The 21,333-nt window shown below is 34.3% G+C and overlaps 1 protein-coding gene across 1 annotated transcript in view; it reads left to right on the forward strand.

The window, feature by feature from the left end:
* TDRD9 (tudor domain containing 9) overlaps positions 1-21,333 on the forward strand; it is a 208,212-nt gene that overhangs the window by 96,829 nt on the left and 90,050 nt on the right. Inside the window, exons 4-7 of the mRNA XM_044659911.1 lie at positions 2,961-3,058; positions 4,155-4,376; positions 4,737-4,859; positions 21,216-21,296. Of these exons, the coding sequence (XP_044515846.1) occupies positions 2,961-3,058; positions 4,155-4,376; positions 4,737-4,859; positions 21,216-21,296 (524 nt within the window). The remainder of the gene's footprint in view (positions 1-2,960; positions 3,059-4,154; positions 4,377-4,736; positions 4,860-21,215; positions 21,297-21,333) is intronic.

Raw genomic sequence — 21,333 nt, forward strand, 5'->3', positions numbered from 1 at the left:
CCCTGTTAACCTCCCATCTGAGTGTGCCAAACTCTTAGTGGGGAAAACCAGGGAAGTTAACTTAAATATTATATGTGGGTTCAGAAGGGTGAGTTGAAGATAGGAATGACAAAAAGTGAGACCAAACAAGTTAGGGAGACTGAGTTTAACAGTTAAGGAAAATGTCTGTTGACAGAAGTGACAGTTAGGCCTGTCACCCTGCACCATCTAGACAAGGGAACTAGTAAGCAAATGACAAGAGGTTGTAACAAATTTAATTAAGGGAACTATGGTAAAGGATGGGAATAGGGGTTTCTACACTTCCAGACTATGGGCAAACCACAGAGTCAGGGGAAGGACTTACCTATACTGAACTGAGACCTAAAGCAAGACAGGGCCCAAGGATAGCAGGACTGAAGTGGGTATCCTCACAGCAGAGTACTGACACACTCCAGCGATGTTGCAGCTCTTCCAGGACCACTAGCTGTACTCTTTCAGGTGGGTAGATTCTGGGAGCTAACCCAGCCCAAGTTAACCTGCAACTCAGGTTGGGATTAATAGTCTCTTCTAAAATTCTCCCACAAGTAGATGATAGTCTTCCTTCAGGATCCCAGAGAATCAGGGTACAAACTCCACTTCCTCTGAGATCTCCTAGGGTCAGTTACAACTTGTCCCAACCACTATGGAGTCCGTTTCAGAGAGAGAGACACACTTCCTGCTTCCCCATTCCACTTAGAATTCTCTAGCCCTTCCTGCTAGGTCTCCTAAATAATAATTAAGTAAACTTCCTCACAACAGAATATATATTATTGTCAAGGTTGTCACAGTCCCTAATCATCCATACCTAAACATTATATAATCTCCATTCCTGCTCTCTTCCTGTCTCCTTTCCAATCTTTTGCCAAATCCTGCTGCATCAACTCTTACACATATCTCACTTTCTCATCAATATTATAATAGTAATGAACTATGAAAGATTTAGCTACTCTGATCAATATAGTGATCCAAGACAATTCTAAAAAACTCATAATGAAAAATACTATCTACCTGCAGAGAGAGAACTAATGAACTCCAAGAGCATATTGGAGTTTTTTTCTATAAAATTTTTTTTATTTTCTAAACAATTTTGCAATGGATGATATGGAAATAATGTTTTGTGTGACTTCATATGTGTAATTGATATACTCCATGCCTTTTCAAATGGGTAAGACGGGAGGGGAGAGAATTTGAAACTCAAGATTAAAATAGTTTGTTGGTTTTGTTTTGTTTTGTTTTGTTTGGTAAATTTTGTTTTCCAGTTGCATGCAATAAAAATTTTCAACATGTTTTCCAAAATTATAGATTTGAAATAGTTTCCCTTACCCCCTCTGGGATATGGTAAGCAAACTTTGTTAAACTTCTATTATCATGCAAAACACACTTTCTATTGGCCATTGTTGTAAGAATACTCATATAAAACCAAAACCCCAAAATAAATAAATAATTATACAGAAGTGAAAAATCATATGCTTTTATCTGCATTCTGACTCTTAATAGTTCTTTCTCCTGAGGGTGGGGAGCATTCTTTGTTATAAGTTCCGCAGAATTGTCTTGAACCACTGTATTGCTGAGAGTAGCAAAGTTTTCACAGTTGATTATCATACAATATTGCTATTACTGTGTACACTGTTCTCCTGATTCTGTTTATTTCATTCTGTTCTTTCCAGATTTTTCTGAAATATACTCATTATTTCTTGTAGCACTAATTCCATCACCATATATCACAATTTGTTCAGCCATTCCCCAAATGATGGACATCCCCTCAATTTCCAGTTTTTTACCACCATAAAAAGAGTTGCTATGTTTTTGTACAAGTAGGTCCTTTTCTCCCTTTTTATGATGAATTCAAGATTTTAAAAAATGTTAAAAATTAATAATAAAAATTTCAAATGGAAAAAAAGCAACAAAAGTGATTTTCCTATAACATAGGTTTGACTATGTCACTCTCAAATGTGCACACATGCACATATACACAGTGGCTCCCTGTTTATACTATGATTAAATATAAAATTATTTCTTTGGCTTTTAAAGCTTTTTTCCCCTTCCAGGTTCTGTGATCTAGCGACATTGCTGTTTCTTAAAGAAGACATTCTGATGCTGTGTCCCTTGCCTTTAAATGTACTTCTTTCTCATCTTTATTATCTGTATTCCCTGATTAAAAATTCCCAACTAAAACCCTACCTTCCACAAGAATCCTTTCCTAGTCCCCTTAAGAGAAGTGTTTCTTGGAGCAGATAAGTATCTCAGTGGATAGAGAGCTGCACCCAGAGACCCCTCAATCCTGGGTTCAAATATAGCCTCAGATACTTTCTAGCTGTGTGTCATTGTGTGTCATAACCCCAATTGCTTAGCCATTACCGCTCTTCTTTTTTGTAACTAATACTTATATTGATTCTAGGACAGATGGTAAGGATTTAAAAAAGTAATATCTCTTCCTTTTGATTTTTGCCAATTTTTGTTGTTTATTTTGTAGTTGACATAGTCATTTGCATATTGTTATACCCATTACATCAATTGGTGAATTTCTTGAGAACAGGTAATACTTTGTGTTTCAAAGCTCAGGCCTTAATAAATCCTTCTTGACTGACTGACTCATGAAACAGGGGGAAAATAGTTATCTTATGATTACCCTTCAGTTTGAGTTTATGCAAAGAAACTATTTTGGGGGGGTAAAATAGATTCTATTTTACACCATGTTGCTAAACCATTGTTTATCGGGCTAACAGTTGATCTAGAGGTAAAGTTCCCCTTAAAACAATATATAACCAGTAAGCCATCTTGTTTAAGTTGTAAATACCATGACATTATGGATGTTCCAAATTTTCTTCTTCCTGAAACAGTATGAATTTGAATGGGGAGGGAGGAACAGTTTTACATATACATGTATTTAAAATGTAACAAATTAAAATATTCATTGTTGTTTCTTTCCCCCCTGTTCCCAGGTCCAAAGCAGCCTTTATGTAAATCAAGCAGTGTGCCATCTATCCCAGAAACAAATTACAAATATCCTGATTTGCCTATAAATCGGTGTAAGGAAGAGGTAAACAATTTATTTTAGCATAAATGTAACTTTCTTTTTTAAATTTTGGAGTAGCTGTAGGGTCCTAGATGTAGAATTGAGAAAGACCTTGGAAGTCATGGAGACTAGCTCCTTCCTTTAATAGGTAAATGAGACTTAGAGAGGTTAAATGACTTGTCTAGGATCATCCAGCTAATAATTATCTGAGGTAGAATTTGAACCTAGCTTTTCTTAATTCTAGGTGTAGCACTTAATCTAGTACTATGCTACTTCTCAAATTTGTTTTTTTCTAACTTCATGTAATATAAAGGTATTATCTCTTCATTCAACCTAGATTTACTGATCATCCATTGTGATCTTCAGAGACAAGACACAATCTAGCCTTAAGCCATCTGTAAATTTATTTTGTTCTTTGGATTTTTATAAATTTTCACTTCTAACCTAACATTTCATTTCTCTTTGGTCTTTCTCCTCTGACATCTATCTACTTAAAGCCCTTTCCATGGCTAAAGATCTCTTTGATAAGTATCTCTCTGATGTAGTCTTCTTATAAAACAGTTACCTAGTAATGATATTTTAAAAATTAAAAGAAAGCATTTGTCAGATAATTTTGTTAATGGTGATTATAGTAATCACTATAGTATAACTATAGTGATAGATTGTTTTTAGTTCTAGATAATCTTATTTCATAAATATTTAAAAATTTTAAGTATATTGATTTACCCCAGGGAGAGAGGTTGTAGTATGGATAATACAAGACTGAATAACTTAAAACTCAGCTTTTATTTGTTTGGGGGTTGCATTTATTTTTAATATTTGATTGACTATATTTAACTATAACTGGTTTCCTTTGAAATCCCATGTGTTTTACTTAACACATTTCAAAATATCATTCTGAGAAGGGGTTAAGGTTTTACCAGACTCCTCAAAGGAGGCCATGACAAAAAGATTTAAGTGCCTTGAATTAGATCTTTAAAGAAGAAGGTTCTTTCTAGCCTTCTGACCTTATGTTTTGTAGGAGCACACTATCATCACATAAATAATAGTTTCCATTTCTGTTCACTTTTTGTTCATTGAAGAGAGAACTGATTACCACCCCCTCCTTTTCTAATTCCAGGTTATTTCCTTGATAGAAAGCAATTCAGTTGTAATCATTCATGGTGCAACTGGTAGTGGAAAAAGCACCCAGCTTCCTCAGTATGTCTTGGATTATTATATTCACCGTTCTACATACTGCAACATTGTGGTTACTCAGCCACGGAAAATAGGTGCCAGCAGCATTGCAAGATGGATTAGTAAAGAGAGATCTTGGACTTTGGGTGGTTTGGTAGGATATCAGGTGAGCTAATTCTAGAAAGCAAGCAAATTTTTGTTTCTGCTTTAATTTCTTGGCCTATTATCATCAAACAGTATATCACGTTTTTTTCCAAACTGTTGAATTTTACCAGGTATTTATGGATTAGAAATATAAGATTTTAAAAAAAGATTTTAATCAATTTTTTTGTATTTCTTTTTAAATAAATGAGTATTAAATATTGCCAGGTTTTAAACAAAATATGACCCAAACAATAAATCTTCCCCCAAAAAAAGTAAGACATGGTTCATGTAGGAGGGATAGCACCTAGTGATTTTTTTTATTTTTAGTAATTGACACTATTTAAATATATAAACTTTTGTTTCCTTCTTTCTCCCATTTTAGGTTGGACTTGAGAAAATAGCTACCAAAGACACAAAGTTAATTTATATGACCACTGGTGTGCTGCTTCAGAAAATAGTTGGGGCCAAAAGTTTGGCAGAATTCACTCATGTCTTCATTGATGAAGTAAGTTTGAAAAAAAATTATTTGTTTTTATTTATTGCAAAGATCAAATTAATGCACTTGAAAGCATTTTGTAAAATTGTAGATTGGTGTTCAATATAAGTACTGGTTGAATATAAATGAACTAACTGGTTTTCATATAAAGTTTTTTGACCACATAGTACTTCTCAAAATTTAAAATTTTGTTTCTAAGATATAGTTATACATGGAGAAAGAGGTTTGAGGGTTCTGACCAGATCTGTTGGTCAAGGTCCTAGCTTTGATCTTTAGGCACAATATGGAAAGGACTACTAATCGTACATTGTTTTGTTTTTCAGCCAGTTCTATTCAACTATAGATTTTATATACTATCTTTAATTTTTTGAGAATCATTGAGTGCAATAAAATAGCCCAAAAATTCCCCGCTTATAAAATGAACTGGAGTTAGAAAGCATAAGGAAGAAGAAAGCAGTTTTATTCCTTTCATGAAAGGTGGAAGATGCCCTAATGGCAAATGCAAATGCCTGGGAACAAAATGGACTTTTTATAGAAATGCTAATGTGAGATTTCCCCGCCTTTCTCTGTCCAGCTCCCTTGTCTGGGGTCCCAGACTTACACGCTAATCACATAGGCTAGGTTCAGGGTACAATGAAAATACCAAAATGTATGAAAGAAAAATTACATTTTCCCAATATTCACAAGATAGAAAAGTAACTGAACCTCCAGTTGCCCTTGAATCAGAAGCCTCTACTTTCTCAGCCTTGTCCTAGAATCCTCTAAATCAGTGATGGGCACACTTTTTAAAGAGAGGGCCAAAGGGAAGGAAATGCTCATCAGTCAGTCTGTTTCTAAGGCAACTCTTTCAAAGTTTCATTGTATTGTATCCTTCTCATTGTATTTGTCAGATTAGGAATAATGTTGCTAGGCAGGATAGAACATTCAAGCTCTAATTATGGTCAATTAAAACAGAAGGTCCCCTTTTTTATAACTGTTTTCTGTGGGACTTTGACAGCGAATATAGATCTTTGATTAACAGAAATCTCATTTTATAAAATCCAACCTTCAACTACTGATTTACTTGGTTTTTTGGGAAATGGAAACTTTCATTTTACAACTTACATTCTGTGCTGATTATAGGAATTTGTCAATAGAAGGAAAAGGCAGAGAAAAGATTATGATTGTCCTCACTGGTTCCTTTAGGTATGTGCCTTAAAAGGACACACTGTCTGACTTTTAGGTCCAGGCCAGAGCTATCAATGGCTTGTGACATAATTATTTCACTTAGGAATCATCAGAATCCAATGGGCCATACCAAATCAGAAGAATCTCATTCTAGCTTTAGGCTAAGATTATCTAAGATTTATTAAGGACTTTTACCTGTCCTCTGAGTATCTCATATTTAGTTCTTTTGAATGGTAGATTGATCATCAGATAGCCACACTTGAATTCCAAGCTCACAAAAATATCATTTGAAAACCCCAAAGCCTTTACCTTAAACATCAAATCTCACTTAGTTGCAGCTCAGAGAAGTTTACCTTCTCAATAGTCTAGTTCCATTATCCTGAAATTTCATAACCCAAACAAGCTTTTTTCTTACTTTGGATATTCTAATGACTTATTAAAGCCTTATACATTTACAAATAAAATGTTTTTCTCTTTATTTTTCCCATATAGTGAATACCAATTCTGTATTTTCTTTATTCTTTCTCTGATTATTTTAGTTTTCACAGATTCTTCTTACTCTAAAATAGAGCTAACTGAAAAGATAGAATTGCTTAACTTGCTAGTCTCAAAATATTCACTTTTCCCATTCAAAACCTCTGCTCATGGCAGAATAGAACTTTCTGTTTTGCCTTCTGCTTCTTTTCCAATGGACTTTGCTTAAAGCCCCTTTAAAGTCCCTTAACAACCTGTTTTCATATTCTAATCCAACTTTTTCTCCCCTTCTTCTGCTTGCTTTTCACCATCATTATTCAAATAAACTTCACTCCACCAGGTATTATTTTACTTACTAATTAGTAAAAGAGCCCAGATTATTATTCTTTAAAGATTGCATCATGTACTCATTTACAGACTATATCTTAGCACATTGTTTTATCCATTTCACCTCAGACATTAATTTAGTCCACAGTAAAAATTAATCATTTATGATTGAACAAAAATGACATTCAAATGATGAAATAATTCCTGATCAAAGTACAAATTTTGGCAGCAATCCATATAACACGTAGCCATATTTCATAGATCATTTAACAGTATTCCCAAACTACTGATGCATGTTCTATTTCAAATTTACAGTTTTGAAATTTTTTCTTTCCCAATGCTCTTAGCATTTTAACTTGTGAGCACGTTCCTATCTTACATAAAATCTTAGTGCTTCATCACCTCTTTCTTCTATAAAGCTGACACTAAATTTTGATACTTGGTACAGAATAAAACCCTTCTGAACCCAATAGATAATTACAGCCCTGTAACTTTGAAACATCATATTCATTTTGCTCAACTCGACAATCACATTTCAGAATTGGGGTGTTATTTTTCAAAAACACACACATACATATTCTTTGAAATTAACACCATTTGAGAAATCCAATTTAGAGATTAAATATGTTTTTCTGTCCTTCTTCCACCTACCCTCATTGTGTCTAGGAAAGGAGAAATGAGGAAAAGTGTTGAACAGATCTTTTTACCTACCTCTCTTTTTCCCCCATATTAGAGGGCAAACCCTAGTGAATAATCGCTGTTCACTTTGTTAAGCTACCTTAGGGTTTAAGAAATTCAAAATTTACACAGAAGTTCATTTTTAAATCTCTTAACTCATTCTCTTGTCTTTTTCAACTTCTTTCATATTCCTGAACATAGGGAGAGATAGTTAACTAATAAATCAAATAGAGGCTTTTTTTCCCCAGTCTCCCCCTTTGTGTGCACATACAACACAGAGTTACAAAGACAGTCAATAAAATAGTTAAATAAATTTTGCTTTGGGTTTTCAGCAGTCCCAGGGACCCAAATCTCACCTGTTATTCTGCTTCAGGACATCTCCAACCCCCCCACTCCCAGATCTACAGGAGGTGGGGAATGAGACTTACAGTCTTTACAACTATAACCATTTGGTGTTACAGCAGAAAAATCTTTCATTTATTTTTACACAATCGTTGGCTGAGTCAGAAAAATTCTCCCCTTTCACTCCAGTCACAGGAAGTTCTCTTTGTTTCTAAAACCTAGGTCCTGGGGAAACACAATATAAGAAGGGATCTAGTGACTCTGTGTCCATCAGGAAGGTAACCTCTACTTCCCAAACCCCCACCTTCAATGTTATTAACGGCTCTGGATGGGTGTTCTTAAAAAGCCCCTCCTTTCCTTCTGGGGGGAATACCTTTGCTTTTTTTTCCTTTCAGTTTATTTATTTATTTAGAATACTTTTCCATGGTTTACATGATTCATGACTTTTTCCACCCCTTCCCCCCACCCTGGAGTTGACAAGCAATTCCACTGGGTTATGCATGTATTATTGTTCCAAACCTATTTACATATTATTCATATTTGCAGTAGAGTGATCTTTTAACAACAAAACCCCAATCATATCGGCATCAAACCACATGACTGATCATATGTTTTTCTTCTGCATTTTTATTCCCATAGTTCTTTCTCTGGATGGATATTGTTCTTTCTCATAAGTCCCTCAGAATTGTCTTGGATCATTGCATTGCTGCTAGTAGAGAAGTCCATCACATTCAATTGTACCACAGTGTATCAGTCTCTGTGTACAGTGTTCTCCTGGTTCTGCTCCTTTCACTCTGCATCAATTCCTGGAGATCTTTCCAGTTTGCATGGAATTCTTCCATTTCATTATTTTTTAGCACATTATTCCATCACCAACAGATACCACAGTTTGTTCAGCCATTCCCCAATAGAGGGACAACCCCTCATTTTCCAGGTTTTTTTTTCTACCACAAAGAGTGTAGTTATAAGTAGTTTTGCACAAGTATTTTTCCTTATTATCTCTTTGGGGTACAGAGTCATACCTTTCCTACTCTGCTCTCTCTCCTGTAGTTCTTCTTGCAAACATCTGCTGCTTTATAACTTGGAGCATTGCCTTAATTTGCTCCCTCATTTTATCATTCCCTTCCTAATTGCTTATCCCTCTGTCTTTTGTAGTTTCTTGCTAATATCTGGCTGAAAGTTAGTCAGTTACATCTAGGTCAGAGTATCTGCTCATTAAATTTTTCAGTCGATTAAAAAAATCAGTGTGTTGAGGGGAGGTCTCATCTTTTTTTTTGTTTGACTTCAGATACTTTATTCAGGTTTTGATTCCAGGGCACAGCTGTTCTTATGCTCTGAATGATAATTCTCCCAAGATCTCTCATATTTTCCTTTTCTTCTTTTCAAACAAAAGTTCCCACTTCTAGCAACATGAGTACACTTTTCCTCTGAATTTCTTCTCAGAGTTTTTAAATCCATAAATTAACATACATATTAAACATTGAGATCTACATCCAATATGTACATATTTACACATAAATTAAAATGAAAAGGAAACCAACTGCAATGCCTTTATTTAAAAAAAAAAAAAAGAAAGAAAGAAAAGGAAGTTTATCATTCCAGATAAAGAATTCCTGGTGCAGTACTTAAAGACCTTTGTTAAAGTCCCACCTCTGACATCCATCCTGGCAATAAGATTATGGGAAGGTTACTTAATTTTTCAGTAAGCCTTATAAATCTTTAAGACACTAAATTGCAGAGATGGTATTGACCTGCATTGGTGATCAAATCGCAGGTCTGTAAAAGAAAAAAGTTGAAAACTCTATATAAGTCCCCAAATGTATGGACATGAACCACTCATACCATTCTTGTTCTAAAGTTACAGTCTACTGGGGATATGACACGTGGCTAGACAAATAACCATCATAGTGTGGTAAAAAGAGACTTTGATATGGAATATGAGGATCTTGGTTCAGATTTTTATTTAACTGCATAATACTAACCCTTAACTATTTTTTAAAAATCATTGAAATTGGATTACATAATCTTTTAAATCATATTTCTATAATCTATATTATGATCCCTTTTTTTCTACTTTTCTTATTCTTTACATTGAATCTGAACTTTATCTTCATTGGTGACCACTGATCTCTTTAATAGTCCTTTTTTTCTGCATACTGAATTCCCTTGTCTTCATATTTACCCATACCTTCATATGCCATAGCCTAACAATAAATGCTTGTTGAATTTCATGCTCTGCCACTTAGATGATTCAACCAGCTATCTTAGTTTCATCAGGGTTAAAGTGTTTGAGAGAGACTAACAGATTCTGTCAGATTGTTCTCTTCAGCATTGATGGATAAAGCCACAAAATTGAACTGATTTTACCCACTGTAACTTTTGGGTACATCATCTTATCTGGATCTTTGCTGCTGCCAGTGATTTTTTTGTTCTTAAACAAAACTTGTATCATTCTCCAACATTAGGAGAGTTGTTTTTTTTCTTTAAACCCCCAACTATACCTCCCATATCCAAACTGTTAAGACATGGCCTAAAAAAATAGATTCTAATAATAAACTGCTGTTTTAAAAATGATCAGATAAATGTGCCAAGTGAAAAATAAGATCATACATAAAATCTTTAATGTATTATGTTGAATAGGAAAAAATTAACATGAAATAAAATACAAGCAACAAAAGTGCATTTTGCTCTGTATCCTCTTAGGGGTCCAGTCAAAATTCTGTTTGGCTATATTTTATTTTTCATATGAAATTATTGTTAATATATATGTTCTTATCCTATTAACCTTTGCACAGATTTATCCATGTTTATTACATTCATATTTATAATTTTTAAAGCCCTCAAATATGCAAAGGCCATTTTTCCTAATATCACTTTGATTTGATTTTTATTAAGTGTCATATAAGCATGTAGATGATTTTTGTGACTTCAGTTTATATTGTACTTTAGCTTTGAGCCATGGAATTGTACAGTTTTCAGAGTTTAAAATTGAGCATCTCTCAGAGGGCAATGAAAAGTTTCCTGGTTAAGTATGAGTAGGCAGCAATGAGGAACTATAAAAAAGAATAGGAATAAAAAATATCAAATGTTTACACCTAGGTAGTTTTCCCCTTCCCAAACCAATATTCTCTGTGGTTAATGTATCCACATCCACTCAAAATAATAGCTTACAACCCCCCCTCATAAGTTTAATTTTTTTCTAGTTAGCTAGAAGGAAAAAAATAAGGCAAAGGCATTTAATAAAATAGCATTGTTAGAATATTTGCTAGAGACTATCCTCCTCATAAACCAATGGCATACTATAGTTTCACCATCATTGGGAAGAGTGAACTAGCATAGGAATCACAAACATGGGACCTCTCTGGGACACAATCTATGAAAAGAAGTTGGGAAACTACCTGAGAGTAGGTGCTATATATATAGGCAATTTTAAAAGGAAGAATTGTAAGTTAGCAATCATAGGAAAGAATTCTCTGAATCATAAAGAGGATAAAATACTAAAACAAAAATTTCAAACTTATCAGATTGAAAAGGACAACAAAATTTTATAAAAGGCACATTTTTAAGAAGAACATTGATATTCTATTGTGGCTAGAGGAGGGCAATGAGGATGGTGAAGAACCTTGAGTTCAAGCTATATAAGGAATCAAGTTTATTTAATCTGTAAAAGATTCAGGAGGAATATGATAATTATCTTTGAATATTAAAGGACTATCAGGGAGAAGGGATTAGATTTATCTTGTTGGGTCTATGAAGGAGTGACAGGAACAGTCTTAGAATTGATACTGAGGCACAAGAGAGGTAAAGGCTAGGCAGTTGAGGTTAATTGACTTGCCCAGGATCATACAAGTGTTTTTCGGATCACATTTGAACCCAGGACTCTCCTATCTCTAGGCTGGTATTGACACCTTAAAGGAGAAGCTTGGAGTAGTACTTGTGTATATGTATAGTGGAGATTTCTCATTGTGTATTTTTTGGACTTAGGTGGCCTCTGAGGTCCTTCTGACTCAAAAATTAAAAAAAAATTCTGTAAATAAGATTCCTATATTCTACCCACATAGGTAGGTATCTTTAAATTTGGTTTACCCTTTACTAAAAACAAGAGTTTGGATTTTTTGGATTTTTTGGATTTTTTCTGGCCCAGTGTCTTTTTTCTCATTCTTTTTTATATGAAATGTTTTTCTGTATTTTTATTATTAAAAAAGTTTTTATGTTTTCTTAGGAACTATTTTTTATTTTTTTAATATAAAAATTTCCTCCCAATTCTATGTAAAAATAAATTTAAACATTTTTTTTTCTAAAATTTTTGAGTTCCAGATTCTCTCCCTCCCTTCTACTTCTCCTGCTTCCTTGAGATGATAAGCAATTTGATGTGGTTTTACATGAGCAATCAGGCAAAATGTATTTCCATGTTGGCCATGTTATGAAAGAAGATTTATATTAAAAGAAACACAAAGAAAAAAAACTGAAAAATGGAATGCTTTGATCTGCATTCAACCATTTTGTCTTGATTTGAGAAATCCAAACTGTTTTAAAATTTTAAAAAACCTGGATTTTCAAAGACTTTGAAAATTGGCTCTGAAAATTTGAAAGTTAAATATTTCTCAAATTGTTTATTTTTATATAATATACTAGGTTTTTCTACTAGATAGTTTTTTTGTGACTCAAACCTTAATTATAAATTTTTATTCTTAATTCTCTCATCTGTGAATCTCTTGATAACTTATTTCTATTTTCTTAATTTTTAGTTGTTTACATGTTAAATATATATTGTACTGGGATGAGCTAAATTTTGTATTCTTCATGTAAATCCTTTGAACTGTTTTCTGTTATTTTAATTATTTCAGTTACATATAGGAAAAAATTTTGACAATTGATTTCTGACATTTTTGGATTCAGATTTTCTCACTCCTTCTGTTCTCCCACTTAGTGAGGTAGTAAATAAATATTCTGATATAGGCTATACCAGTGCTTGAACATTGTTTTGAATGGTGTTTTTAGATTTTTTTTTTTCTAAATTTTTCTGTGATGTCAGTAGTTCAGATGTTGTTTTATCTTGATTTAGCCCCCAGGTCTTTGGTTTTGCATGTTGATGAATTTTTTCAGTTTTTTTTCTTTTAGCTAGTTCATAGTGCCTGAGATCTCTTTTCCTTCTATAATTAGTTGATATTGTTTCTATTGTTTAATACAAGTATGTTCTCAATATTTGTCATTAAAAATTCTTTATATTTTAAAAGTATCTTTCAATTATAATTTTAGGACCTTATATTTTAAAAAAACCTCTACAAGTTTTTGTTTTATTTACTTTTATGATTTTTTTATCTTTTTCTTGTTTAACTTCTTTGTCAGGGTTACAACTGAGGAAATCCCTTGGTATATTTTTCTTTTTGTTCTGTTTTCATTATTTCTGACATTTTAGTACTTTTTGTTCAGTTGAATTTAAAAAAAAATTTATGGATACTTTGAATTAATTCATTTCCTATTTTTGTAGATTTTTGTGGTGTTTCTACTTTGTTTTCTGAGAATGATATGAGCACTCTAACTCTCTTTGACCCTCTTGCTCCACTATCAAGTAGAAAACTGAGGCCATGAGATCTAGGAGAAGTATGAAATATTAGCGGGGACTTACTTCTTTAACCTTTCTTAATATTATTACTATTTCCCATACTTTCTAAGAGAAAGCCATATATACTTGCTTAAAAGTGAACATGTATCCTTGTTTCCCATATGTCCTTGCCTCCTTCAGTACCATGCTCCAGTCTTACTTTCACATTGATTTTCAGTCTCTTTTTTCCCCTACTGTCTCCTTCCTATATGACAATTAACATAATTAGATCTCAAGTTATGGACTTCCAACCCTTCTAGTTCCTGTCCTATCCCTCACCTTCTTTGTAGCTGTGCTTCTTTAGGGGTAAATTTGTTCTCTATTTGATGCTTCTACTTTCATTAATGCTGCTTTACCACAAATTCTTCTTTCTCAAGATTCAGTGGTGATTTTTTCAAATGCATTTTTATTGATATATTTTTATCACCTGTATTTTTCTGTTTATCTCTATGATAAAATAAAAAAGTGTTTTTATAGAAAAAGGAAGAGAAAAACAATCAGAATAAACAATCTAAGTACATTGAATAAGTCTGAAAATATATGCAATATTTCACACATGTAGATGTTCCAACTTTGTAAAGGAATTGGATAATATATCATCTGATATATCTTCTTTAGGATGTCTGTTATTTTGTGGTGGTGGTTCCATCCATTTATAACATTATAATCATTGTGTATGTTGTTTTTTTTTTATTTTTTTTATTTTAAACCCTTAACTTCTGTGTATTGACTTATAGGTGGAAGAGTGGTAAGGGTAGGCAATGGGGGTCAAGTGACTTGCCCAGGGTCACACAGCTGGGAAGTGTCTGAGGCCAGATTTGAACCTAGGACCTCCCGTCTCTAGGCATGGCTCTCAATCCACTGAGCTACCCAGCTGCCCCATGTGTATGTTGTTTTATTGGCTTAGTTTATTTCTCTTTGCACTAATTCACCTAAATCTTTCTATACTTCTTTATAGTCATCCTATTGAAGGGGTTAAAATTAAGGTTGGACTAAATATAAGAGGGGCAGCTGGGTGGCTCAGTGGATTTAGAGCCAGGCCTAGAGACTGGAGGTCCTAGGTTCAAGTCCGACCTCGGACACTTCCAGCTGTGTGACCTTGGGCAAGTCACTTGACCCCTACTGCCCACCCTTACCACTCCTGGGCCAAGGACGGTCCCTAGCCCGGATGAAAAAGGAGGAGGGTTGGGCGTGGGGCTAGCAACCCCACCCTGTAAAAACTACATCTGCTAAAGAAACTGCAACCTAAAGTAGGGGCACCTGGGCTAGCTCAGTGGATTGAGAGCCAGGCCTAGAGACGAAAGGTCCTAGGTTCAAATCCGGGCTCAGATACTTCCCAGCTGGGTGACCCTGAGCGACTGTGTGACCCATTGCCTACTGGTTGTGGCCCTATGCTCCTAGAATGGAGTCCCAGGATAAAAAAAAAAAATATAAGAGTATGCCATTGCAGAAATTAATATATCTCAAGTCAACATGACTTTTTATCAGTTTTATTTACAAAATAGAGGGAAAGAGTGAAAGGAGAGGAATGTGGAAGAGGGCAGAGTGAGAAGTCTGGCTTATTACCCTAAATATTTGCTTCAGCTCCTGGCTCTACTCCGGCAGGGCTCCAGAAGCCCCAGCTGAAGGACCCAGAGGTAAATTAAGCAAGGATTTCACCCAGGTGGCCTTCTCTGAGAGGGAGGCCTATCTAGTGTTAATGTCTCCAGAAGTCAGGAAAGGAAGGTCAGTTTTTTCCACTCACCAATCCAAAGTCCAAAGGGAAAAGAACTCAGAGCAGTCTTACCAAATATAGAGTCCCAAGTTCCATGCTGAAGAAAATGAACCTTCACCAGCCTCCACAGCTTTGAAATAGCTTGAAAAACTCACAGGAAGTTGCAGCCACTTTTAAAGACCCTTCTTTTCATCACTTCCTGTGCCTTCCCCTGTTTTATAGGGACCCATTGCAGTCTATAATTTTGCTTAGGACTGCCCAGGGGACAGTTGGTCCTTTCTGAGTTGTCACCCACTTTAGCATGTGTTTTGGACCTCTCCCACCTTAGGGTTAAGTATGGGTATGTTTGCTTTTGTTGATTAATTCAAAAGTAGACAAAGGGAAAGTTAATTCTATCTTCACACTATTCTTCATTTATTATAGAACAGTAGTGTTCCATTACATTCATTTACCATGATTTGTTTATTTGTTCTCCAGTTGATGGATATGTACTTTGTTTCTAGTTCTTTTCCACCCTAAAATGTGCTGCTATAAATATTTGTATATATCAGTGATGGCAAACCTATGGCATGGATGCAAAAGATGGCACACAGAGTGCTCTCTCTGGGCATAGGGCCTCCCCCTTCCCCCAGGAATTTGTTATTAGAAAGGCAGAGGGACCCTGGCAGAGCTGCTCCCTTCCCCCTCTCCATTGTGCTTGACATTTTTCCATATCACTTGCCGCTTTACCTGGCAGCCCCATACTTCCTTCCCTGTGTGGGGGCAGGGCGCACCTGACACTTGATAGGGGAGAGGGGTATGGCATTCCATCTCTGAGGGTAGGTGGGCATGGGACTCAGCCCCAGGGACTGAAAAGGGGACAGGGCCAGGTATTCCATCTCTAAAAGCTTGCCATCACTGGTATATATAGAGGCTTTCTTTTTTATCTCTGGGTTAAAATTATATTAATGTTTTAGTCATTTTATTGGCATAATTCAAATTACTTTCCAAATTGATTCTATTTATACTCTACCAACAGTATACTAGTTTGCCTCTCTTTCTAAAACCTTTTTTACATTTGACTCTTCTCATTTTTTGTCATCTTTGCCAATTTTCTGATTGTGAGATGAAACCTAAGGGTTATTTTGTTTGCATTTCTTTTATTCTTAGTGATTTGGAGGATTCTTTTCTGTGGTTGCTAATAGTGTGCAGTTTTCTTTTGAGAACTGTTTGTTCATATTCTTTGACCCTCTGATGATTTTCTAAAGGCTTTTTAAAGTCTTCCTGTAGCATTTAACATAGTAGAGTATCTCTTGTTGTTGGATACTCTCCTGTCACTTTTTCTTTTCCAATTTTATATTCTTATGGTGATTTTTCTGATTCTTTCATTGTTTCCTTGTTACTCTCTCTCTTTTTTATTTAGAATATTGAGAAGATAAAGAATTTGATATTGATTATACATATGCAGTGATGAAAAACATTTCCATATTAACCATGTTGCAAAAGAAAACAGACGAAATGACCAAGAAAAATAAAGGCAAAAAAGTATGCTTTGAGATCTGCATTAATTAAGATTCTTATCAGTGCTTTCTCTGGAGGTAGATAGCATTTTCCATCATAAGTCCTAAAAAATTGTCTTGGATCATTGATGTGTTGCTGAGAATAGCTAAGCCATCACAGTTGATCATCATATAATATTGCTATTATTGTAACTCTTCATTGCTTGATATTCTCATTGCTTTGACTTTTATTAAGGACTTCATTATTACCTGCCTGGACAACTATAATCGCTTCTTAATAGGGCTTATTGAAGAAACATTCACTAGTCTTTTACCATAGCCTGGCCAGAAAATATTTCCTTTGTAGTTTAACATTTGGCCACATGGGAGTGACTCAGCCACCCAATCCCTCCCTTATATTCTGGCTTTCTGCCCTCTCCTTTGCCAAAAACTATTTTTTCAGTGTGTTTTTAAAAGTTGCTAAGCATAATGGTCTTTTCATTCAGAATTTGTCTTTTATTAATTGTCTACTGGGTGTGCTGGGGATACAAAGACAAAATGGCCCTACCTTCAAAAAGCTTATATTCTTTTGGGGAGATTTTCATATGTACAAAATATGTAGTAAGTTTGCTTTGGCCTTTTCTTCTTGCGAATTCCAGGGGATGATCCCAAGGGTAATAGTTGTCTCTTCATTTACTGCTATTGGCTTGAGTGGGCTGGTTTCCCTCACTCATTGTTAGGTGCTAAAAACTGACATCTCATTTTTAAATACTTCATCATTATTTAACTTCTTTAATACAAAAATACAGCAAGATGTGCCATCTCCAGAACTGGCTCTCAATCTTCTAAGCAACCTAGCTGCCCTCCAGTCTTGACTTTCAAGAAACTGATAATCATTTTTTTTTTAAAGAAGAGCTCTATCCTCTGCCAAGTATACAAAGATAATTTGGGGTTGCATTGAGGATTTGGTTATCAAGATACCTGAATAGAGGGGAAGGTACCAAAAATTTTTGAGGAAAATATAATGCTATATTGTTCTTCTTTAAAAAAAAGTCTGAGATTAAAAAAATTACTGATATGCTTACTTTCCCATATCTGCAAATATGAATAACCTGTACATATGTCAAGAGCATCCTTGATGAAGGCATGTGGAGAAAAACAGACTTTTGCAAAGTATCTACTATTGTAGATAAGATCTTTATAATCACACCATTGACTGTATACAAAATCCCTCTAAGCTTATTATTTATTGAATATTTAAAAATATTTTGGATAGCTAAACATATTTATTGCCTTAAATGGTACAAACTTAGATTCTTTTTTTTTAACTTTTGCCTTCCATCTTGGAATTCATATTGTGTAATGGGAGGAGATAATATACAAGAACAGTAGTGGCGAGGAAGGAAGGAATACTGATCCTTAAAGTTACAGGGATGGTGAGTGAGATTTTAGGGCATTATAATAATATCCATCCAAGAACAATGGCAGAGTTGATTTGATCATGGTTCATAGTTTCATATTAAATTGGGGAAGGAGAATAGGTTATTAGTATAGGAAAAATAGAGATTTGAGAGTAAAGAGAAGAATGGTAGATCAAAAGAGTGGGATGTATGTGTGTGTATGTATGTTGTCTTTCGTTAGCTGTGTACATGCTGTATCCTGTCAGTAAAATGTAAGCTTCCTTAGGCTAGGGATGCATTCATTTTTGATCTTATAACCTCAATACTTGGCAGAATATTTAGCATATAATAATTCTGAATTTGTTAGATCTTGGGTAATGAGCCATCTTGAAACAAATTTTATTTAAAAACAAATGGATATATCATTTGAAGTGCTATTGGATATATTGATCATATGGGACTAAAATATGAATATAATAGCTGATATTTGTATGCCACTTTAAAGTTTGTGAAGTTTTCCACCTATTATCTTTCTTAAAGTGTACACTTTTAGTTTTAGGCTCATGTGACAAAATGGCTAAAATCTTTTAATCATCCTGTGACTGGAATTAAAGTTTAAATATTTAAGAGTTTGAAAATATTATCAGAATAAATTATGTTAAAACCAGTAGATGTCAATAAAGTTAATTTTTAAATGTAATTTATTATAAAATCAAAGTGCTTTTCACACTTGTACTTTTGTTGGAAAAGGGTGGTTGTTTTTTGTTTTTTTTAATTGGCAGTGTGAATTATCATGGTTCCCAAAGTAGGTTGAACAATAGATAGAGCTCTGGGCCTGGAATCAGCAAGACTTGAATATAAACCTGACCTCCAAATACTGGTTATGTGATCCTGGACAATTCACTTATACTGTTTTGCCTCAGTTTCGTCATCTGTAAAATGGAGATACTATTAGCACCTACTTCCCAGCATTGTTGTGAGGATCAAATGAAATAATAATTGTAATGCACATAGTAAGTGTTATATAGATATTAGCTATTATTATTATTATTAAAATACATAGTTGATGAAATGCTTTGTTCACAAGTCTCTTGAAATATCTAATACAGGTATATCCCTGTTTTATGGATCAGACACTGAGGTTCAGAGAAGTGATATCACTTCCTCATAGTTGCATAGCTTCTCAGAGGCAGAAATGAGAATCCATTAAGCCCAGACGTGAAGATTCCATATCCAATTCTCCACCTTAGAGTTGCAGTTCCTGATATATTGTCCACAAATTCTGGGATCTCCCATGATCATTATGAAAATAGTTTTGACATCATGGAAAACTTCCTGGGAACTCTTATTCAAATATAGGTAGCTGTTTTATATTACAGGGATTAGGTACCCCCACAATCTGGAAAATCTGTATAAAATTTTTTGGCCCTTCATACCAGAGAAGTCTGATTTTTTTCTTTTTCTTATTGATATGTTTACAGTAAAGAAATATATATTAATGGTATTAAAGGATAAAATATATTGATGTTATATGATATTACACATACATTTTATACACTTCTGAGTTTATAAACTTTTTTGTCTTCTATGATTTCCTCAAAACTCTTCCCCAAATTTCCGTTTAATTTCCTATGCTAACTTGAGATATATTGAAACTGAAATGGGGAAAGTTTTAATGTGGAATGGATACTTGTATTTCTTCCTTTACAACTGCATATTCATGTCAGCCCAGATTTTCTTCATATACTTCAAACAAATATAAAAATAGATTGTATATAGAAGCAGAAATGAGAATCCATATCTTTTAGTAATCCACTTTGCAAAAATAGGTAAAAATATTGCAATCTGATCCTTACCAATAATTAAAAAAAATTTAACTAATTTTTTTATTTTGGAAAAGTTATTTTTCTTAAATAGGTATTTTGTTAATATGTAATAAATTTATTACTAATGAAATAGTAAATCTTAAAATATTAAATTTTATATCTAGTATACTAAATATTGATTGATTAAACACAACATAATCAAAGATCTTCTCACTAATTTCTAAGGATCTAAAAGGAGGGGGCAGCTAGGTAACTCTGTGGATTGAGAGCCAGGTCAAGAGAAGAAAGGCCCTGGGTTCGAATTTGACTTCAGATAGTTTTTAGCTGTGTGATCCTGGGCAAGTCACTTTGCTCCCATTGCCTAGCCCGTACCAACTCTTCTGCCTTGGAACCAATACACAGTATTGTATTGGAAGGTGTGAGGATTTTCATTTTCTCTAAGATTTCTTATGGTTTCCTTTATCTTTTTTTTCTTGCCTAAAAATTTTGTTTTGGTTGATACTAACCATATACCAGTTTATTGGGGAAGCAGAGCTGCCAGATCTGATCTTGACCTTTTAAGAACAGTTAGTTCTATGGAGTAGCAAAGGAATAAAAGATCTTAGTTTATGGAGCTCCTCCACAGAAGAAATTGCTTTTCTTGAGCAGTTTGCTTGTGCTCTGGAATCCAAGAATTAGGAGGAAGTTCACCTCATTTAGATTAGCTATTACCTGAACAGGAAACCCTTCTACAACATCTCCCTAGTAGATAGGGCTAGTAGATACTTTAGTGTCAATTTGGCCAAATTCCTTCATTTTTTTACAAAGAAGGAAAAAGGTCTGTGGAGATTAAGTGAATTGCCCAAGACCACACTGAGGTGGTAAATGTTGAGTGTGGGGGAATATGAATGAGAAAGTGTAGTAAAATTTGAATTTTTGCTATATCATACTTAATCTTTCCAAGTCTGCCTGCCATCTGATCAAGTGTATAAATCCAAAATGTGTTAACAGAGGAAGACAATAATAACTTGCTGAAACCCCAACATCAGGCTGATACTCTGTCTCAGCTAATATCTATTTAAAGAGAGTGTTCAGGTAGTGATTGGCATTGGATGAAAGCAGAGATGTTTTATAGGTAGTGTCTCATTTCACATCAATTCTGGCACCTCTTCTTAGACCTGTGGCTTAATGTCAGTCACAACTTTTTGGCTAGCATGTCTGATAAGTGATACTTAATATATGGAATATAGCCACAGGAATAGGGATTTGACTTAAATGAATTAATGTACCAAAGTGAACAACTGATTCCTTTTATTCTTCCTCAAACAATGTCATTGCTGGTATTTGGCACTAGTCTTTTTTATTTTTTTGGTAGGTACACGAACGTACAGAGGAGATGGATTTCCTCTTGTTGGTTGTTCGAAAACTTTTAAGGACAAACTCACGTTTTGTGAAGGTAAGCATGACTTTTCTGAATAAAATGCTTGAAGTCA

Source organism: Gracilinanus agilis, chromosome 2, assembly GCF_016433145.1.
Source record: "Gracilinanus agilis isolate LMUSP501 chromosome 2, AgileGrace, whole genome shotgun sequence".
Taxonomy (NCBI): domain Eukaryota; kingdom Metazoa; phylum Chordata; class Mammalia; order Didelphimorphia; family Didelphidae; genus Gracilinanus; species Gracilinanus agilis.